Here is a 14,326-nt window from a genome sequence, read left to right on the forward strand (position 1 = left end):
CTTGAGAAATAAAAATCTTGCTTTTTTTTAATCAAAAGGACGCCATCTTTTTATCATAGTTGCTCATTTTCACAGAATTCTGCTATTTGGCTGAAGAAGTCGCCTAAAAGCCAAAGCCATTACCAGCATCAAAGTCTTGGTTCAATAGTTGTACCATGCTCAAAAGCTTCCATTTCTCTCAATAGTTCAAAGTTCAAACTCCAGTAAATATTCCCTTAAAGTCCATCCTTTCTGTATAACATATCGGAAGCATACATTTCAAATAACTAGACATTCTGCATGTTACTAAAAACATTTAAATTAAAAAGAAAGAACAAGCTTGTACTATATTGAGCTTCTCCAATAATACTGGCGTAGTTTTTATGGTTATAATCAGATATAAAACTGAAAGAAGCAGCTTATTATGATTAGCAAGCTTAATTCTTACAGAACATGTAAAAGCTAATACAGTACGGTTTACACTAACTAATCCAAGAAATGATCTGCTGAACATAAAATATTAGGACCATTTCAAGGAAAGAAGACTCGAAGCAAATAAAAGTGGGATTTCCTCTAAGCGGTTACCTCAGTCTCCATTTGTTGACGGTCTCATACACCCACATAAACAAGCCTTCTTGCGCCTTTCACTACTTCTGCCACTGTAAATGAAATCCCTCAGGAGAACACCTGTTCTACTTTCATAAAATCCATGCTTCCCTTTCTTTTTGTTTTCATCCTCCAGTTTTAGCAAAATTTGTTGAATGTTCTGCAACTCAAACTGCAACCTTCCAATTTTCTCAGACCCTTTACTTGCCTGATCGGTTACTCTCTCTCTGCGGACATTTCCAGCCTCCAATTCTACGGAAATCTGCTCGTTCAAAGATGGAGACTCTTCAGCATTCTTTTTCAATTGATCATTCATTTCCACTAGCTGCACAACGGCCTCCTCAACTTCATGCAACTGTCTTTTGACTGTTTCATATTCAGTGCCATTGGCCTTCTTACCCTTCTTGTTTGTCTCCATCTTTTTATTCAAATCTTGCACTGTTGTTTGTAGACTTATCAGTTTCTGAGCATCAGCAACTAGTCTCTCCAAGATCTTTTCCTTCTTGCTTTCATGACTTGGTCCTTGAATATTAAAGGGCACCTCCAGCTTGTCGATGCCTAACTCTTTCTCAACCTGTACTTCTGAAGAAGAATTTTGAATCATGTGCCGCGAATCTGCAAACTGATGGCAAGGAGTAATATCTTCCAATGGTGCAGATGTCTGATTTTGTCTCTCATTAGCCACTGGATCCTGGTGACAGTGCTGCTCGGCAGTTTCCCATAACTCAAGCATCTGATCATTAGCCCCACCATTCTCCCTACTGCTTCTTCTGTAGAATGAACAATCTGATTCATGATCAAGCGGGATGTCTTTCATCAAAGTCCCATTTTCAGGTTTTGTCCTCTGCAACTTGAGATTATCATTAGTAAACTCATTCCCAAGTTCCATCTCTTCACTTTTACTGCCTTCTTCTTGAAGTGAGGTACCTTTTGACTTTAACTCTTCAGTCTCCGCTGAAACCTCAACTTTGACGTTGCTGTTTTTTGTACATTCCTGAGTTGCAAGCCTTTCAATTTCTTCCACCATTTCCTTTTCAACTGCTTCAATTGTAAGCCTTTCCGTTTCTTCCATAAATGTCTTTTCAACTTCTTTGATCATAGTCTGCATCTTTACCAATTCCGCAATTCCATCTGGTATCAAAGTGCTTTGGTCTTCTCTGAAATCTTGACAGCTCTTTTGTAGATAATTTGGCGGTTCCGCATCCTAGAAACACAAACATGTTAATTCAGTATATCGGGTTTTAGCATTAAGACTTCAATTATGCACACAATATCTTAGATATCACAGTTGAGAAAGTCAAGACTTAAAGAAAATTTGCAAGCTCGTGTTCCCAAATATGCCTGTTACTTCTATGAAGGCATTTATCAGGTTAAGAATGTTTTAGGTTTCATATAAACAAGAAACTTGAAAAACCTATTGGAGCTTACAATGTCAATTTAAAATAGCAGTTAAATCAAAATTTATCAATGTCAATTAGCTACAAACACACTTCTATGACCTTGAAGGTTCTCATATGACATTCAAGCCAAGCAACTTGGCTTCATGCTGTCAACAGAAAGGGGGGAATTCTACCTAGCTCAGACTCTTAACTGCTGAATCATGGTATAGTTAATGTTTTCTCAAAAGAAGGAAGAATATTACCTTATATTGATGATTGTTTGCTACAAAATGGTTCGTTCTAAGATACGCATTGTGCTGGAGAGATTCTACATTCTCTCCCAATGAGGCTATCACAGGAACATACGCAGACAACTGGGCCATCAGTCCTCCAACTTCACTTTCCAAGAAGCTAATTCTCTCTTTCATTTGTTCAATCTCCACACCTTTTGAAGCACCTTCATCTCTAAGAGTCTCACAAAGTTCAGTAAGCTCATGAACCTTGTCTTCAAGAAAAACTTCACGGACAGCAGAAATTTGAAAATCAAAATAGAATGTTGCAGCCTCAGCCTCCCAGAGTTCAAAGTCATTGCTTCTTTCTTGCAGCTCTGAACTCAAATTCTCTTCTCTAGTTCTGTGACCTTCAATTACTTCACATAACATACCCACTTCATTCTCCATAGTTTTATTTGCTTCACGAAGGCTCTCAATTTCCTTTTTCTGATTTGCGTTATCTTTGGATAGTTGTAAAATCTGCTTCTCACAATTTTCTCTCATTAGTTTTGATTCTTCATGTTCCATCTTCAGTTCCGCAACATTTCTGCATAATTCCACTTTCAAGTCCTCTGTCTTTCTAAGCTTCTCTACTGCTTCTGAGAGCTCCATGGTTTTCTGTTTCAGAGAATCCTTTCCAACTGAAAATTGATGGCTTAGTTGACCATTTAAGTCCTTGGCTTCACACAATTCCTTGTCCAACAATTGGACCGTCTCATTCAGATGCAGATTTTCTACTTCTTTCATCACTAACTTCTCCCCCAACATTCCAACCGCCTCTTTGAGGTCATTGTTAATTACACAGAGACTGTTGAAATCTTCAGCAAGTGCTTTAAGTTCCACAGCTTTCTCAATTGTGAAGCTCTCTAAAACCAAAGATAGGTTGCTGAAAGCTAGTGCTTCATGGAAATTAACACTATTATCCTCCTCAAGGATTTGTTTCTCCCCTTTCAGGTCCAAAAGTTTCTTAAGCATAGATCTGCTCTCTTCAAGTACCTTGGATTTTTCTTCATGCAAAACCAGGTAAGCGTCCTGCAAATTTACCAGCTTAGCTTGAAGGTTTTCCAATTCAGCCTCTAATATTTGCTCCTTTTGCTCTTTCTTTGTCAATTTCAACCTCAACTGCCTCTGCATCTCTAGAAGCTCATGCTTGTCTTTTTGTAGCACGGCACAATGGTCTATCATGATCTCATACTCTCGCTCGAAGATTTGTTTTGCTGACTCTATCTCTGCACCCTCTGATCTCAGCTGCCCAAGTAAAGTTAAGAGCACTGACTTCTCAACCAGCAACTGCAGCTCCTCATCCTTGCTCCTAAACAGAGAAGTTTTCAAGTCCTTAATAGTATTTAAAATGTGCAGCACAGTTACTTGCTCTTGTTCAATCTTAACTTCATGCCTCTGTGGTTCAATTTGAAGAGCCCTGAACACTTGATGAATCCCCCGCCTCAACTTTTCAATTTCTACTACCAATAATTCTTCTTCTACCTGTAGTTCAAGATTTTCACTCTCCAACTCTGAGATCAGCTTATCAGAAAACTTGGATTCCTCAACGTGTCTCTGACATTCAATGTATAATGATAAGTTCTTCCCTTCCAGATCTTCTATAAACTTCTGAAGGATAAAGATCTCAATCTGGGAATTTACAGCTTTATCTAGCTCTTCTTCAAATTCTTTCTTTCCCAATGTTCTTTCTTCCTGCATGAGATGGACATTGTTTTCCAAACCAGCAAATCGGGCCTCACTTGACCGTATATAACTTGCACGCTCTCGTTTTTCTGCATGAAGGGAACCTCGTAGTTCTTCTACTGCATTAAGTGTGGACTTTTTCTCCTTCTCCATTTTAGAATATTTTTTCTCTAATTTTGTAAACCGCTTTTCCAGGTTTCGCAGTCTCTGTTCAACATCTTTTAATTGAAACACCAGGGTGCCTCTCTCATTAAGAAGATTGGACTTCTCATTATTGAGTAGCTGACACAATTCTTCTAAGCTCTTGGATCTTGCCCTCAACCGTTCAAGCTCAATATTTGCACCAGAGAGTGAACTTTCCAGCAAGGTGTTCCTCTCAAAAAGCTTCTGCATATTCTGAGTGATAATTTGCAACTGTGAAAGCAGGGCAGCTTTCTCAGCAACAAGAGTGGATTTTTCTCCCTGGAGAAACTGGCAAGACTCCTGCAATTCCTTGAGCTTCTCTCTCAAACCCTCCAACTCACCATTCAAACCCGACAGCGAACTCTCCAGAACAGTATTTTCTTTTGAAAGTTTACCCATATCCTTCAATTTCTCATACAGAAGTTCTCTCTCTTCTTTGTCCCTTATGCAGATCTCTTGTAGCTTTGATTTTTCATTTTGCAAGTCTTTCACAGATGATTCAAGAGATTCAGGATTTAAACCTACTGACTCCACCTGCTCCACCATAGCCTTATATCTTGTATTCAATCCCTTAATTTCCTCCTCCAAATGAAAAATTTGCTGCTGGAGGGCATTGCTTTGGTCTGATTTTAGCGCAACCTCATCTTCAAGTTTCTCTTTCATCTTCTTCATGCTAAAGACTTCATCTTGCAAATTCTTTATTGAAGTTGTGCAAGAAAAGTTCAGTTCATTTAGGCTCCGGTTTTCCTCCTTAACTCGTTGGATATCATCCTCCATACCATGTTTGCGTATTTCCAAGTCCTTCAACATTTGAAGCCCGTTTTTGAACTCCAGGGCCAAAGCTTTCTGCTCCTCTTGAGATTGAGAGTGCAAATTCTGTAGAACTTGGAGAGTGGCTTCAGCTTGCACAAACCGCAAGTGCTCCTCTTGCATCAGAATCTGAAGTTTCTTCATCTCATCGTGCTTCTCTGAAAGTTCATGATCTTTCCTTGCAATATTCTTCACCAGACCATTCGCCTCTAACCGCAGAGAGTGATTTGATCTCTCCAAGAGCACACATTGTTCTTCGGCGCTCTTCAATTTTGCTGCCCCTGTCAGAATTTCACTATTCAGTCGTTCGGCATCTGCTTGAGCATGAGAAAGTTCACTTTCCATCTTAGCTATCGTCTCCATGCACTGCTTGTACTGAAGAGCTGCAGCTTCTTTCTCTTCCTTCAGTATAGCAAGAGATTCCTTCAGTGATTTAACTTCACTTTCAGCTCTTTCAATTTGTTCATTAAGCATTCTGGCATTTTCCTCAGAAACTGAGATTTTAATCTCCAAAGCAGATATCTTCTCAAGATATTGCTTGTGCTGATGAAAACGAGATTCCTTTTCAGCTTCTAATTTAGAAAGTTCTTCCTTGATATTTTGAGCTTCAGTTTCTGCTTTAACAGCTCGGTCAGTAAGTCCTTTTGCATCCTCTTGGGCTAAAGATAGCATGGTCTCCAGGGTAGATATCCTTTCCAAACACCGATTGTATTGAAGAAGACCATCATCCCTCTCCGCTTCTAGTTCCACAAGGGCTTCCTTCAATATTTTAATTTCAATATCAGCTTTGCTTGCTCGTTCATCAAGCCCTCCAGCAGCCTTTTGTGCATCATTTAGTTCTCTCCCCAGTTTAGACAACTTCTCCAAACTCTGCTCGTACTGAAGAAGGACTGTGTCTTTTTCAGCTTGTATCTCAGCTAGAGTTTTCTTTAAGATTTGAACTTCAGTTTCAGCTTTTGCAGCACGCTCAGATTGAGAAAGGACCTGGGTCTTGAGACTCTGGTTTTCACTTGTCAACTGAGAGTACCCATCTAAATTTAAGCCTTCTCTCATCCTTCTCTCTGAAACCTTTGAATTATTTGGCACTTCGTCTCCTGGAATGAACATCTCATTGAGCTGTTTCAGACCTCTTTTGCTTATTCCAGAGTCAGCGTCTGCTGGATTTCCTCCATTCCTTTTCAAAGCATGTAAATTAGTTGAAGAGAGTCCCAGTGCATCCTTATGCAAGTCATCTGAGTCAAATAAGGCACGAATTGGATGTCGAATTTCTGGCGTATGAGGTTCAGTCTCTGGGCCAGAAGAGCCTGAGGGTGATTCATCAGCCAGTACATAAGGTACTTGGTTGGGAAATGCTTCTGCCATGGTTCGATGAGCCTGGCGCAGCTCCACAGTTGCATGATCGTACCTCTCTGCTAATGCACGATAAGCTCGATAGAACTCCTCCACCAGTTTCATGAGCTCTGGGCGTTTCTTGTAGTACATTTCTGCCCTCCTTGCAAAAGAATCTGCATCTTCTTCAATGAGCTTGATCATTGCTTTGACTTTGGCATCCATGTCTGTATAAACAGATTTAGTGTCAATCAAGAATGTAGCCTGTAAAAAGACATCCATGTGCAAAAACACACTCAAGTGCACATGCTGAGGTGATAGAGAGAAAACCAACAGATAGAGGTATTATTTGGCTAAGCAACCATTAGAACCTTATTTTTTCCCTCTAAACTTCCACTCAATTCCAGGTTGAGGGCTACTTTCTACTTTCTAGCAAGAGTTTGTATTGATATAATTCTTTGATCAGCAGCAAATCTGCATCATATAATCATTATTATGTCTCCAACACCATTTAGAATGGTTTATGCTTGGACCATTAACCTTTCTTTACTTTTAAACCTGATGTGTTTCTCTGTTTAGACTTCTTCACACACAAAAGCTTTCTATCAGACAGACCCCAGTTTCGAATGTACACAGCCACATATATAGCATATAAAAAATGGGCAAGGTCCAGAGGAGGATCCTTAAAGAAGACCATAGATAATAAAGTAAGGGTGACCAAACTAAAGCTTCCAGTTCAGATAGTATAACCTATTTCATATTCTTTATCTACACTGACCTGAAAATTTATTCTAATGCATATTGCATATGCTTGATATCATATCATGCTAATATCATATACGCAAAAATTTGAGATCAACCATATCTTGTTTTCATACATTTGGTCTAGCATTCACCATCATCTAGTTATGTTCAAATTATAATAAATGTTACAGATGGTAGTTCCCTCTTTATTATTATTTTTATTCCAAACAATGTCAAGGAACGGGCTACTAGTTTTTAAAATTAGCATGTGAAGAGAAGAATGTAGGCATCTTTTACTTAACATCTTAATGCAATGCATGGCTACCAAAATGCTATATCTTGTTGGTATGACTTGCCCACCATGCATGATCAAATACTATGTTGACCCTATATATATTGAACTTTTGCAGTATCAGTCTGGAAGGCAAGCTTTCATAATTATGCAAGAAAAATGCAGTATATAAGATGATGAGACAGTTCCACATTCTTGGAATCTTAAAAGCACATATGTGATGAAAGAGAAAAAAAAAATTGGAAGCTGCTAGGAGGTATATAGAGATAAACAAATAAATATTGTAAGAAAATTATCAAGACCTGTAAGATTTTCCTGAAGCCATTTTGAATTCTTTGGGCTAATGTGACTGTCCCACCACCAAGAATACAAGCGTCTGGACTCCGAATTTAACATGGTTGCAATGACTCCAGCAAAGCACAACAACAAAACTGGTTTTTACTTGGCAAAGGCTTGGTTCTTATTCCAGTAATAAACCCCCAGATAATGGATCCAGGCCAGAGTATCAGCTCAATGAACTTCCACCCCCCAATATTCCAAATGAGACTTTGCAGTTCTGTATTTCTCGCTCCTTCCACCTGTACACTATAATCATCAGAGAAAATATAAATATAAGCAAATTTTTAAGAGATCTTCAGAATGGCATAAAGTTCATACCAGCTTTTAGCCTGAACAATGAAAAGATAGAAAATTGCCTACAACCTGCTCTATTAGACTGATGCGATTGATCCAAGGAAAGGAACTAAGTAACTATTAAACAAGAAGATATCAAGGCAAAACAAACGATGTGGCAATTTAAGGTTTTCCTCAATATATGAGGAATCAAAAATCATAGAAGTGCTACAAATTGAAAAATACAAACACCAGGTATCCATAAAATGACCCCAATAAAACTCAGTACAAAAGCAGCTTTTTAACTTGACTAATCAAAAAGAGCCCCATGACCAATACAGATCATACAGTAAGAGGCCATAACTGAACTACTAATACCACATACCACCCCAATGATCAAATACAGGAAAAATTTCATGAGCAAGCGAGCATACCACTCAAAGAAGCAAATGAACAAATAAAAGATGGACTTTTTGCAAACGGGTTACAAAAAAAAAAAAACAGATAATAGATGACTCTGTTCACATAAGATCAAAAGAATTTACCAAACGGTTGAATGAAAGCCGATGCTGGGCTTCAAATCAGCAAGTGAACCTACCAATCAAAGGAGCTAAATGCATTGGTTTTGAGCAGATGGATCTTCACAAAAACAGCAAAAACCAATCCTTTATGAATCGTAAAGGATTAAAAACTTACTAAATAAGTGAGTCAGTGGTGGGTTCTGATAGCATGCAAAGCTACCATTCAAAGGGACACAACATCATTCACATTGAAAGCAAAGCAAACGGGTTTCAATAAAGACAGAAAAATCTTTCTGTTCCATTTGGATCAAGTACATGCCAAAAGAAAGAAAAACTGGTAATGGGGTTCTGATCAGCAGCCATGATTGAAAAACTCCAGCTGCAAGCACTACAGTTTCACCCCATTTTCTCTCTCACTCTCAAACAAGAGAGACTCACTGCTCCTCCCTCTTTATTGGGTTTTGTGTAGTATATTGACAGGTTTGGAACAGCGACTGTTTCCTGACTCATGAACTGTAAAGCCAAGAAAGAGAATGAAGTAAAAAGCAACACATTTTGTAAGCTTTCTCATTCTTGGAAACTTATTGTGAGAGCTGAATATACGTATATATGATATTTTTCCAAATTTTTTCTCTTTTTTATGACTTCCACATTGTACATTGTTTATTTGAGAGATTTAGAAAATAATTTATATTCTGAGAATTTTGCTGTCGTTTGTCGTTATTTTCTTTCTTTTTTTTTTCGCTGCTTTTAAAAATATTTACCTGACTTTTGTCATCATCTTTTACTTTTCAAGTGTGGATATGGAGGGAGGAAGAGTACTGTTTAAGGGAAGGGAACCCAATTAGCCAATTACTAAGCTAACCTTGCCCAAGATCTCCAAATTGTTATTTCTTGGGTTGTTGGAATTTGACCACTCTGGGTTTTGCATATTTCTGAATCCTATGAATATTTTCTGTTTTTTTCATTGTTTTGATAATCCTGTCTCTTCCCTATGAATATGTTCTGTTCTTTTATATTGTTCTGACTAACGTATATATCACAACAGTCCAAAAAATTAAAGTCCATTTTGTCTCTTTTCTCTCAAAGAAAGACAACCTAATGGAGATTAAATTTTACCACAATTAGTAAATACGCTTATGCTATTTTTTTACATATGGAAGTCCATTATTTATACATATCTTTCTTTTATTAGCTATGGTGGCTAGTAATGGAAATGAGCAAATATGAAATGGAGCAAGTTAATGATCTTGCCATGTTAGATTGGCAATCAATGAAAGATTACAGCGAATTAAATTTCAGACCAAAAAAAAAGAACAAAGGCATTATACAGTGTGGTTGGAGGTTGCTCGATTATAGCTAGAAGAATCTATTCTGATTTCATGGCTCTCACTCTTCTTAAATTTAATAATTGTTTTCCTTAAGCAAACCAAATAATTAAATTAGTCTTTTGTAATCATCTAGTAAAGTTCACATGTATTTCTATCTACATTCCATTCAATGATTACAAGATGTATATACATGAAATCGGAGTGCCAACATGTCATAATACATGTGCTTCTATCATCATGTATTATTTTGCAATGTTGGCATACGTGGCATGTATATATGAGATGTTTATATTGCTAAATTGTTAAATTAAATTATTGATTATGTTAATTCTTACCGAATGCGTGATACAGATCCATAATCTCACAACTTATCTTAATAATTTTAAATCGTATCGTACAATTATTTTGGAGAGCTGCTATTTGCACACTATTTTCTCACTTTTTCTCCCTTCACATCCTTACACTTCTCCCACAATTGAATTTTCTCATACACACACCCCTCACAATTACCATAATATCTCTATTTTATCTATTTCACAAAATTTCTCACTACAACACACCCCATCAACTTAGACAAAAAAAAACACACCTAGCCCCATCCCCTTCCCTCACCCAACCACCTCTCCCCTTCACCCGACCCACTTAGCCCCCTCTCTCTCTCCCCCCTTTCCTTTGCCCTCTGAACATCCACTTTAAAAAAATACAAAAAAATTGCAGGTTCGGCAAACCAATGCCGAAACTGGTGGTTTCGTTCGGCATTGGTCCACCCAACCTCTCCTCCTCTCACTCGACCACCTCCCTCATTCCCCTTACCCACCCAGCCCCTCCCCCTCTCTCTCTCTCTCTCTCTCTCTCTCTCTCTCTCTCTCTCTTTCTCCTTCCCTCACCCCTTCGAACATCCACTTTAAAAACAAAAAAAGGTTGTAGGTTCAGCAGACTAGTGCTGAAACTGGTGGTTTCGTTCGGCACTGGTCTGCCAAAACTTGTGGTTTGGCTCGGCAATCGTTCGCCGAATAGAACATGATTGTTCGGCGGGTACTTGCCGAACGTATCCTGGATGTTTTGTGGACCAATGGCGAACCAGCTGCATTTTTTTATGTGGATGTTCGAACATAGAGAGAAACAGAAAGGGAAAGGGAGGGAAGGAGAGAGAAGTCGGAGATATGAGGGGAGTGTGAGGGGGTGCTGTGATGAGGAGAGAGGGAATGAGAGATGGAGAGAGAGAGAGAGAGAGAGGAGAGAGAAGCCGGAGAGATGGGGTAAGGCAAGGGATAAGAGTAGAGAGAGAGATGAGGTGTGGTGGGGGAGGACTTTAGGGTCTTTTTACAATAGGGCAAATATGTAAAATTACTAATTAAGTGATGAAAGAAGTGCAAAGAGAGGAGAATAAGTGTGCAAATAGTAACTCTCTTATTTTATATATATATATATATACATGAAAAACTTCTATTTAACGAGATATATCTCTTTTTAAGATAAAAAAAGATATTGCACATGGGCATTCTTAAATGCGATTCAATTATTCGAATTTTTCTTTTTTTAGATTTTTATTAACGGATCATCTTTATACAAAAATTAACCAATTTAAAAATCATATAATTAATTAATTGCGATCAAATAAATAGACTAACACAATTTTTAGATAAAACAGTGAGATAATCATAATATAATGATTTTGTATGGCTAATTTTTTAACGATGAAATTAAAAAACAAAAGTTCAGATTACTTGAACACACTAAGGGATGAAACGCAACAATGCTATTCCTTTCTTTACTTAGAAAAAACACTCTCCCCTGAGAAGGGGGAGTCTATATATATAATAGCTATAGCCTATATAATAAGCTATTTTTAGAACAAAAAAAATGTGGGATGCTACTTGCTGCCATAAAGAATGGTACAAGTGGGGCTATCGAAGCTTTGTGTTAAACAATTGCAAACTCCCAAATCAATATGTTGTTCAAAAGCATATACAGACACCAAATTGGAAATTTGGAATTTAGATACCCTGGCTTAATATTACACTATCCCACACTTAAGATTCTTGCATGAAATTATTGGAATTTTGATTGTGGAGGATATTCGTCACCTTTTTTCTGGTGGGCCGTCACCTTTTCATGGTGGGCCGATTGGACTGTGGAGCCTCACTGCCTCAGCCACCTCTGTCGTCATATCCACAGCAAAAAGTCTAAAACTACAAGGGAAGCATCATAACCTTCTTAGAAAACGAAAAGAAAATCCTTCATTTCCTCCCTTTCAAGTGTGATAGCACAACTATCTCTATTTTGTTGTGTTAAATTAATGGCCACAAATTCATGTCTAAAATTCAATTTCTACCACAATAATAAGCATGAATTAATTATGTAATTGGTCCCATAATTTGTAATATTATTGCATGCAATCAGATATATATATATATACTAATTATGTGATTAGACTATCAATCGATTAGGATATCAAATTTGATATAATTCATTTACTGAACAACGGTTCTGATTAACAATTTAATATATCCAAGTGTTTTGGCAACAAAATTACTAATAGTGGTGGAAAACAAAGCATCACATTTTTAGCATTTACAAGGAAGGTAAGTAGCTAGCATGATAGGAGATGCTTACCCACCAAAATATATGGCAAATTAAATAGAAAGGAAAGTCATGCTTTGCGGAGGTGGTAAGATATCGAAGTAGACTACATGATAATGAAAGAAGTACTTCATTTTTGCTATAATGATTTATTATTTAATTACTAGTTACATCGTATTGTTTTTTTATACTTTGTTAAATGATACATCTTATTGATTGTTTGGTAATAATTAACAGAGATGCATTTATATCTGAAGAAGCTATAGCTAGCTTGGTTGTACATCAGCACCGTTGAATTAATGATCCAGCGCACAACCCACATGGGAGAGATAGAGATTTTGACTTCATTTGCAATCACATTGACAAATCATGGCTTCTCTAGGCACATGGGTGAGAAATATTAAGAACACCCTGACCATATATATATATATATGAAGAGTGCTCTAAAGCTAACCAGTTAGCAAGTTAATACGAAGTTAACCACACTTTTGGGCCCACCACATCACTAATCTCATAATCCGAACCATCAATTATTTAGGGTCCTACTTCAAAAATCATCATTGCAAAAAATCAACTAAATTGAAAATCATGTAGTCATCTAATTGAGATCAAATAAATAGACGATCAGTATTTTCGATAAAAGCATATAAATAGTTGTTATTATAATCAAATGGCTAAATGACTTCTGATTTTAGAGATTTTTTATAGGAATGATCTTTGAAGTAGGGCCTAAAAATAGACGGTTCGGATTTTGAGATTACATTGTGCGGTGGGCCCAACATGATGGTTAGCTTTGTAATAATTTACTAACTAGTTAGTTTTAAAGCATTCTTGTATATATATATTGTATTGTATATATATATATACAGGCTCCTTCTGTTGAGGTATACCATGTTGGGGCCCACACGAGTCATTTTGTGTCGATCCGAACTGTTCGCAAGGATCATCTCCATAGATCATCCTTGCAAAAAATTAGCCAAATCGGAAATCATTTGCCTATATATATATATATTATGTACAAAATATCAGCTGATGTTCAATATATATGATCATTATGGACCACCTTGGTCCATAGTGCAGAGCAAGGTAGAGTAGTGATAGCTACCTAGCTAGGTTGAGTTCTAATAAATTTTCTACCTTCTTCCTTCAATAATAATTCCTCAATTAATAAGTAGGGCTAGACTGGCTAGTAGGAAATAAGCATTATTGTTATTAAGAAGAAGAAGGAAGGAAGAAGAAAGACCGGCCTGTAACGCTAAACAAATTCTCACTTAACATTAAATATTTGTGGCTGTAGCCTGTAGGTCAGGTTATACTGCCAAAAGTTAATATTAGAAGTGACAAATCCACAACAACAAAGTCGATGTATCCTAAGTTCAAACCAAACCCTAGATCCTCTCTTGCACTAGCATATATATGCTATCAATTCCATATTCACATACAAACACAGTTCCGATTGATCGGTGTGAACATATTTATATGCACACTATAATGTTGCAAAATTGTATCATGGACGAATCAACATATGCTTTGTATTAGTTTTTTTTTCTCATTTCATTCACAACATATATAGTTAATCACTTTATGGTGTAAAATTGCTGTTTTATGATTTAAGGTTTTAGATTTAGAATGAAGCTCGAAACACAAGAGTTAAACTTTAAGATGAACACAAGAGTTATAAGTTGAACAAGTATCAATCCATTTGTGCAATAAAATTCTACCAAATTTTGCATACAAGTGATCAAATAATAATGGCAGCAAAGTTCATCCGGTGAAAGTTCGCACATGAAGCGGACTGCTATTAATTAATTGATATGAATCATTTAAAGGTATGTTGAGTTTAGGTATCAAATTGTAATATTTTTTTATTTTAATTACCAAAACGTTTATGTAATTTCTCTTTAGATATTAAATTTCAGTTTAAGTACCAATTTTAAAAAATATAGTTATATCAAATTGTGACTGTTTAACGTGCAGTTATAACTATTTTATTGATTTA

At 36.9% G+C, this 14,326-nt stretch overlaps 1 protein-coding gene across 6 annotated transcripts; it reads right to left on the minus strand.

The window, feature by feature from the left end:
• Positions 1-215: 215 nt before the first annotated feature.
• NET1A (Kinase interacting (KIP1-like) family protein) lies at positions 216-8,899 on the minus strand. 6 transcript variants are annotated; one of them, XM_086232234.1, is made up of 5 exons: positions 8,589-8,899; positions 8,438-8,486; positions 7,583-7,858; positions 2,228-6,471; positions 216-1,789 (listed from the first exon to the last, which is right to left on the minus strand). In XM_086232234.1, the coding sequence occupies exons 3-5, from the start codon at positions 7,674-7,676 to the stop codon at positions 566-568; spliced, it is 5,562 nt and encodes a 1,853-aa protein (XP_086088360.1). In that variant the 5' UTR covers positions 7,677-7,858; positions 8,438-8,486; positions 8,589-8,899; the 3' UTR covers positions 216-565. The 6 variants fall into 6 exon arrangements, with proteins under 6 accessions (XP_086088360.1, XP_086088359.1, XP_086088362.1 ...); XM_086232233.1 differs by having other exon boundaries at positions 7,583-7,865; XM_086232236.1 differs by having other exon boundaries at positions 7,583-7,865; positions 8,438-8,502.
• Positions 8,900-14,326: the final 5,427 nt, after the last annotated feature.

This window comes from Dryas octopetala, chromosome 2 (assembly GCF_963921425.1).
Source record: "Dryas octopetala chromosome 2, drDryOcto1.1, whole genome shotgun sequence".
Lineage (NCBI taxonomy): Eukaryota > Viridiplantae > Streptophyta > Magnoliopsida > Rosales > Rosaceae > Dryas > Dryas octopetala.

Bases quoted from the DNA above. Each gene is read 5' to 3' on its own strand.
- NET1A (XM_086232238.1), bottom strand. From the start codon at position 7,676: ATGTTAAATTCGGAGTCCAGACGCTTGTATTCTTGGTGGTGGGACAGT. The intron at 6,472-7,582 runs GTCTTGATAATT...CTGTTTATACAG, and splicing joins GCTTCAGGAAAATCTTACAG to ACATGGATGCCAAAGTCAAA. The intron at 1,790-2,227 runs GTAATATTCTTC...TTGTGTTTCTAG, and splicing joins CAAACAATCATCAATATAAG to GATGCGGAACCGCCAAATTA.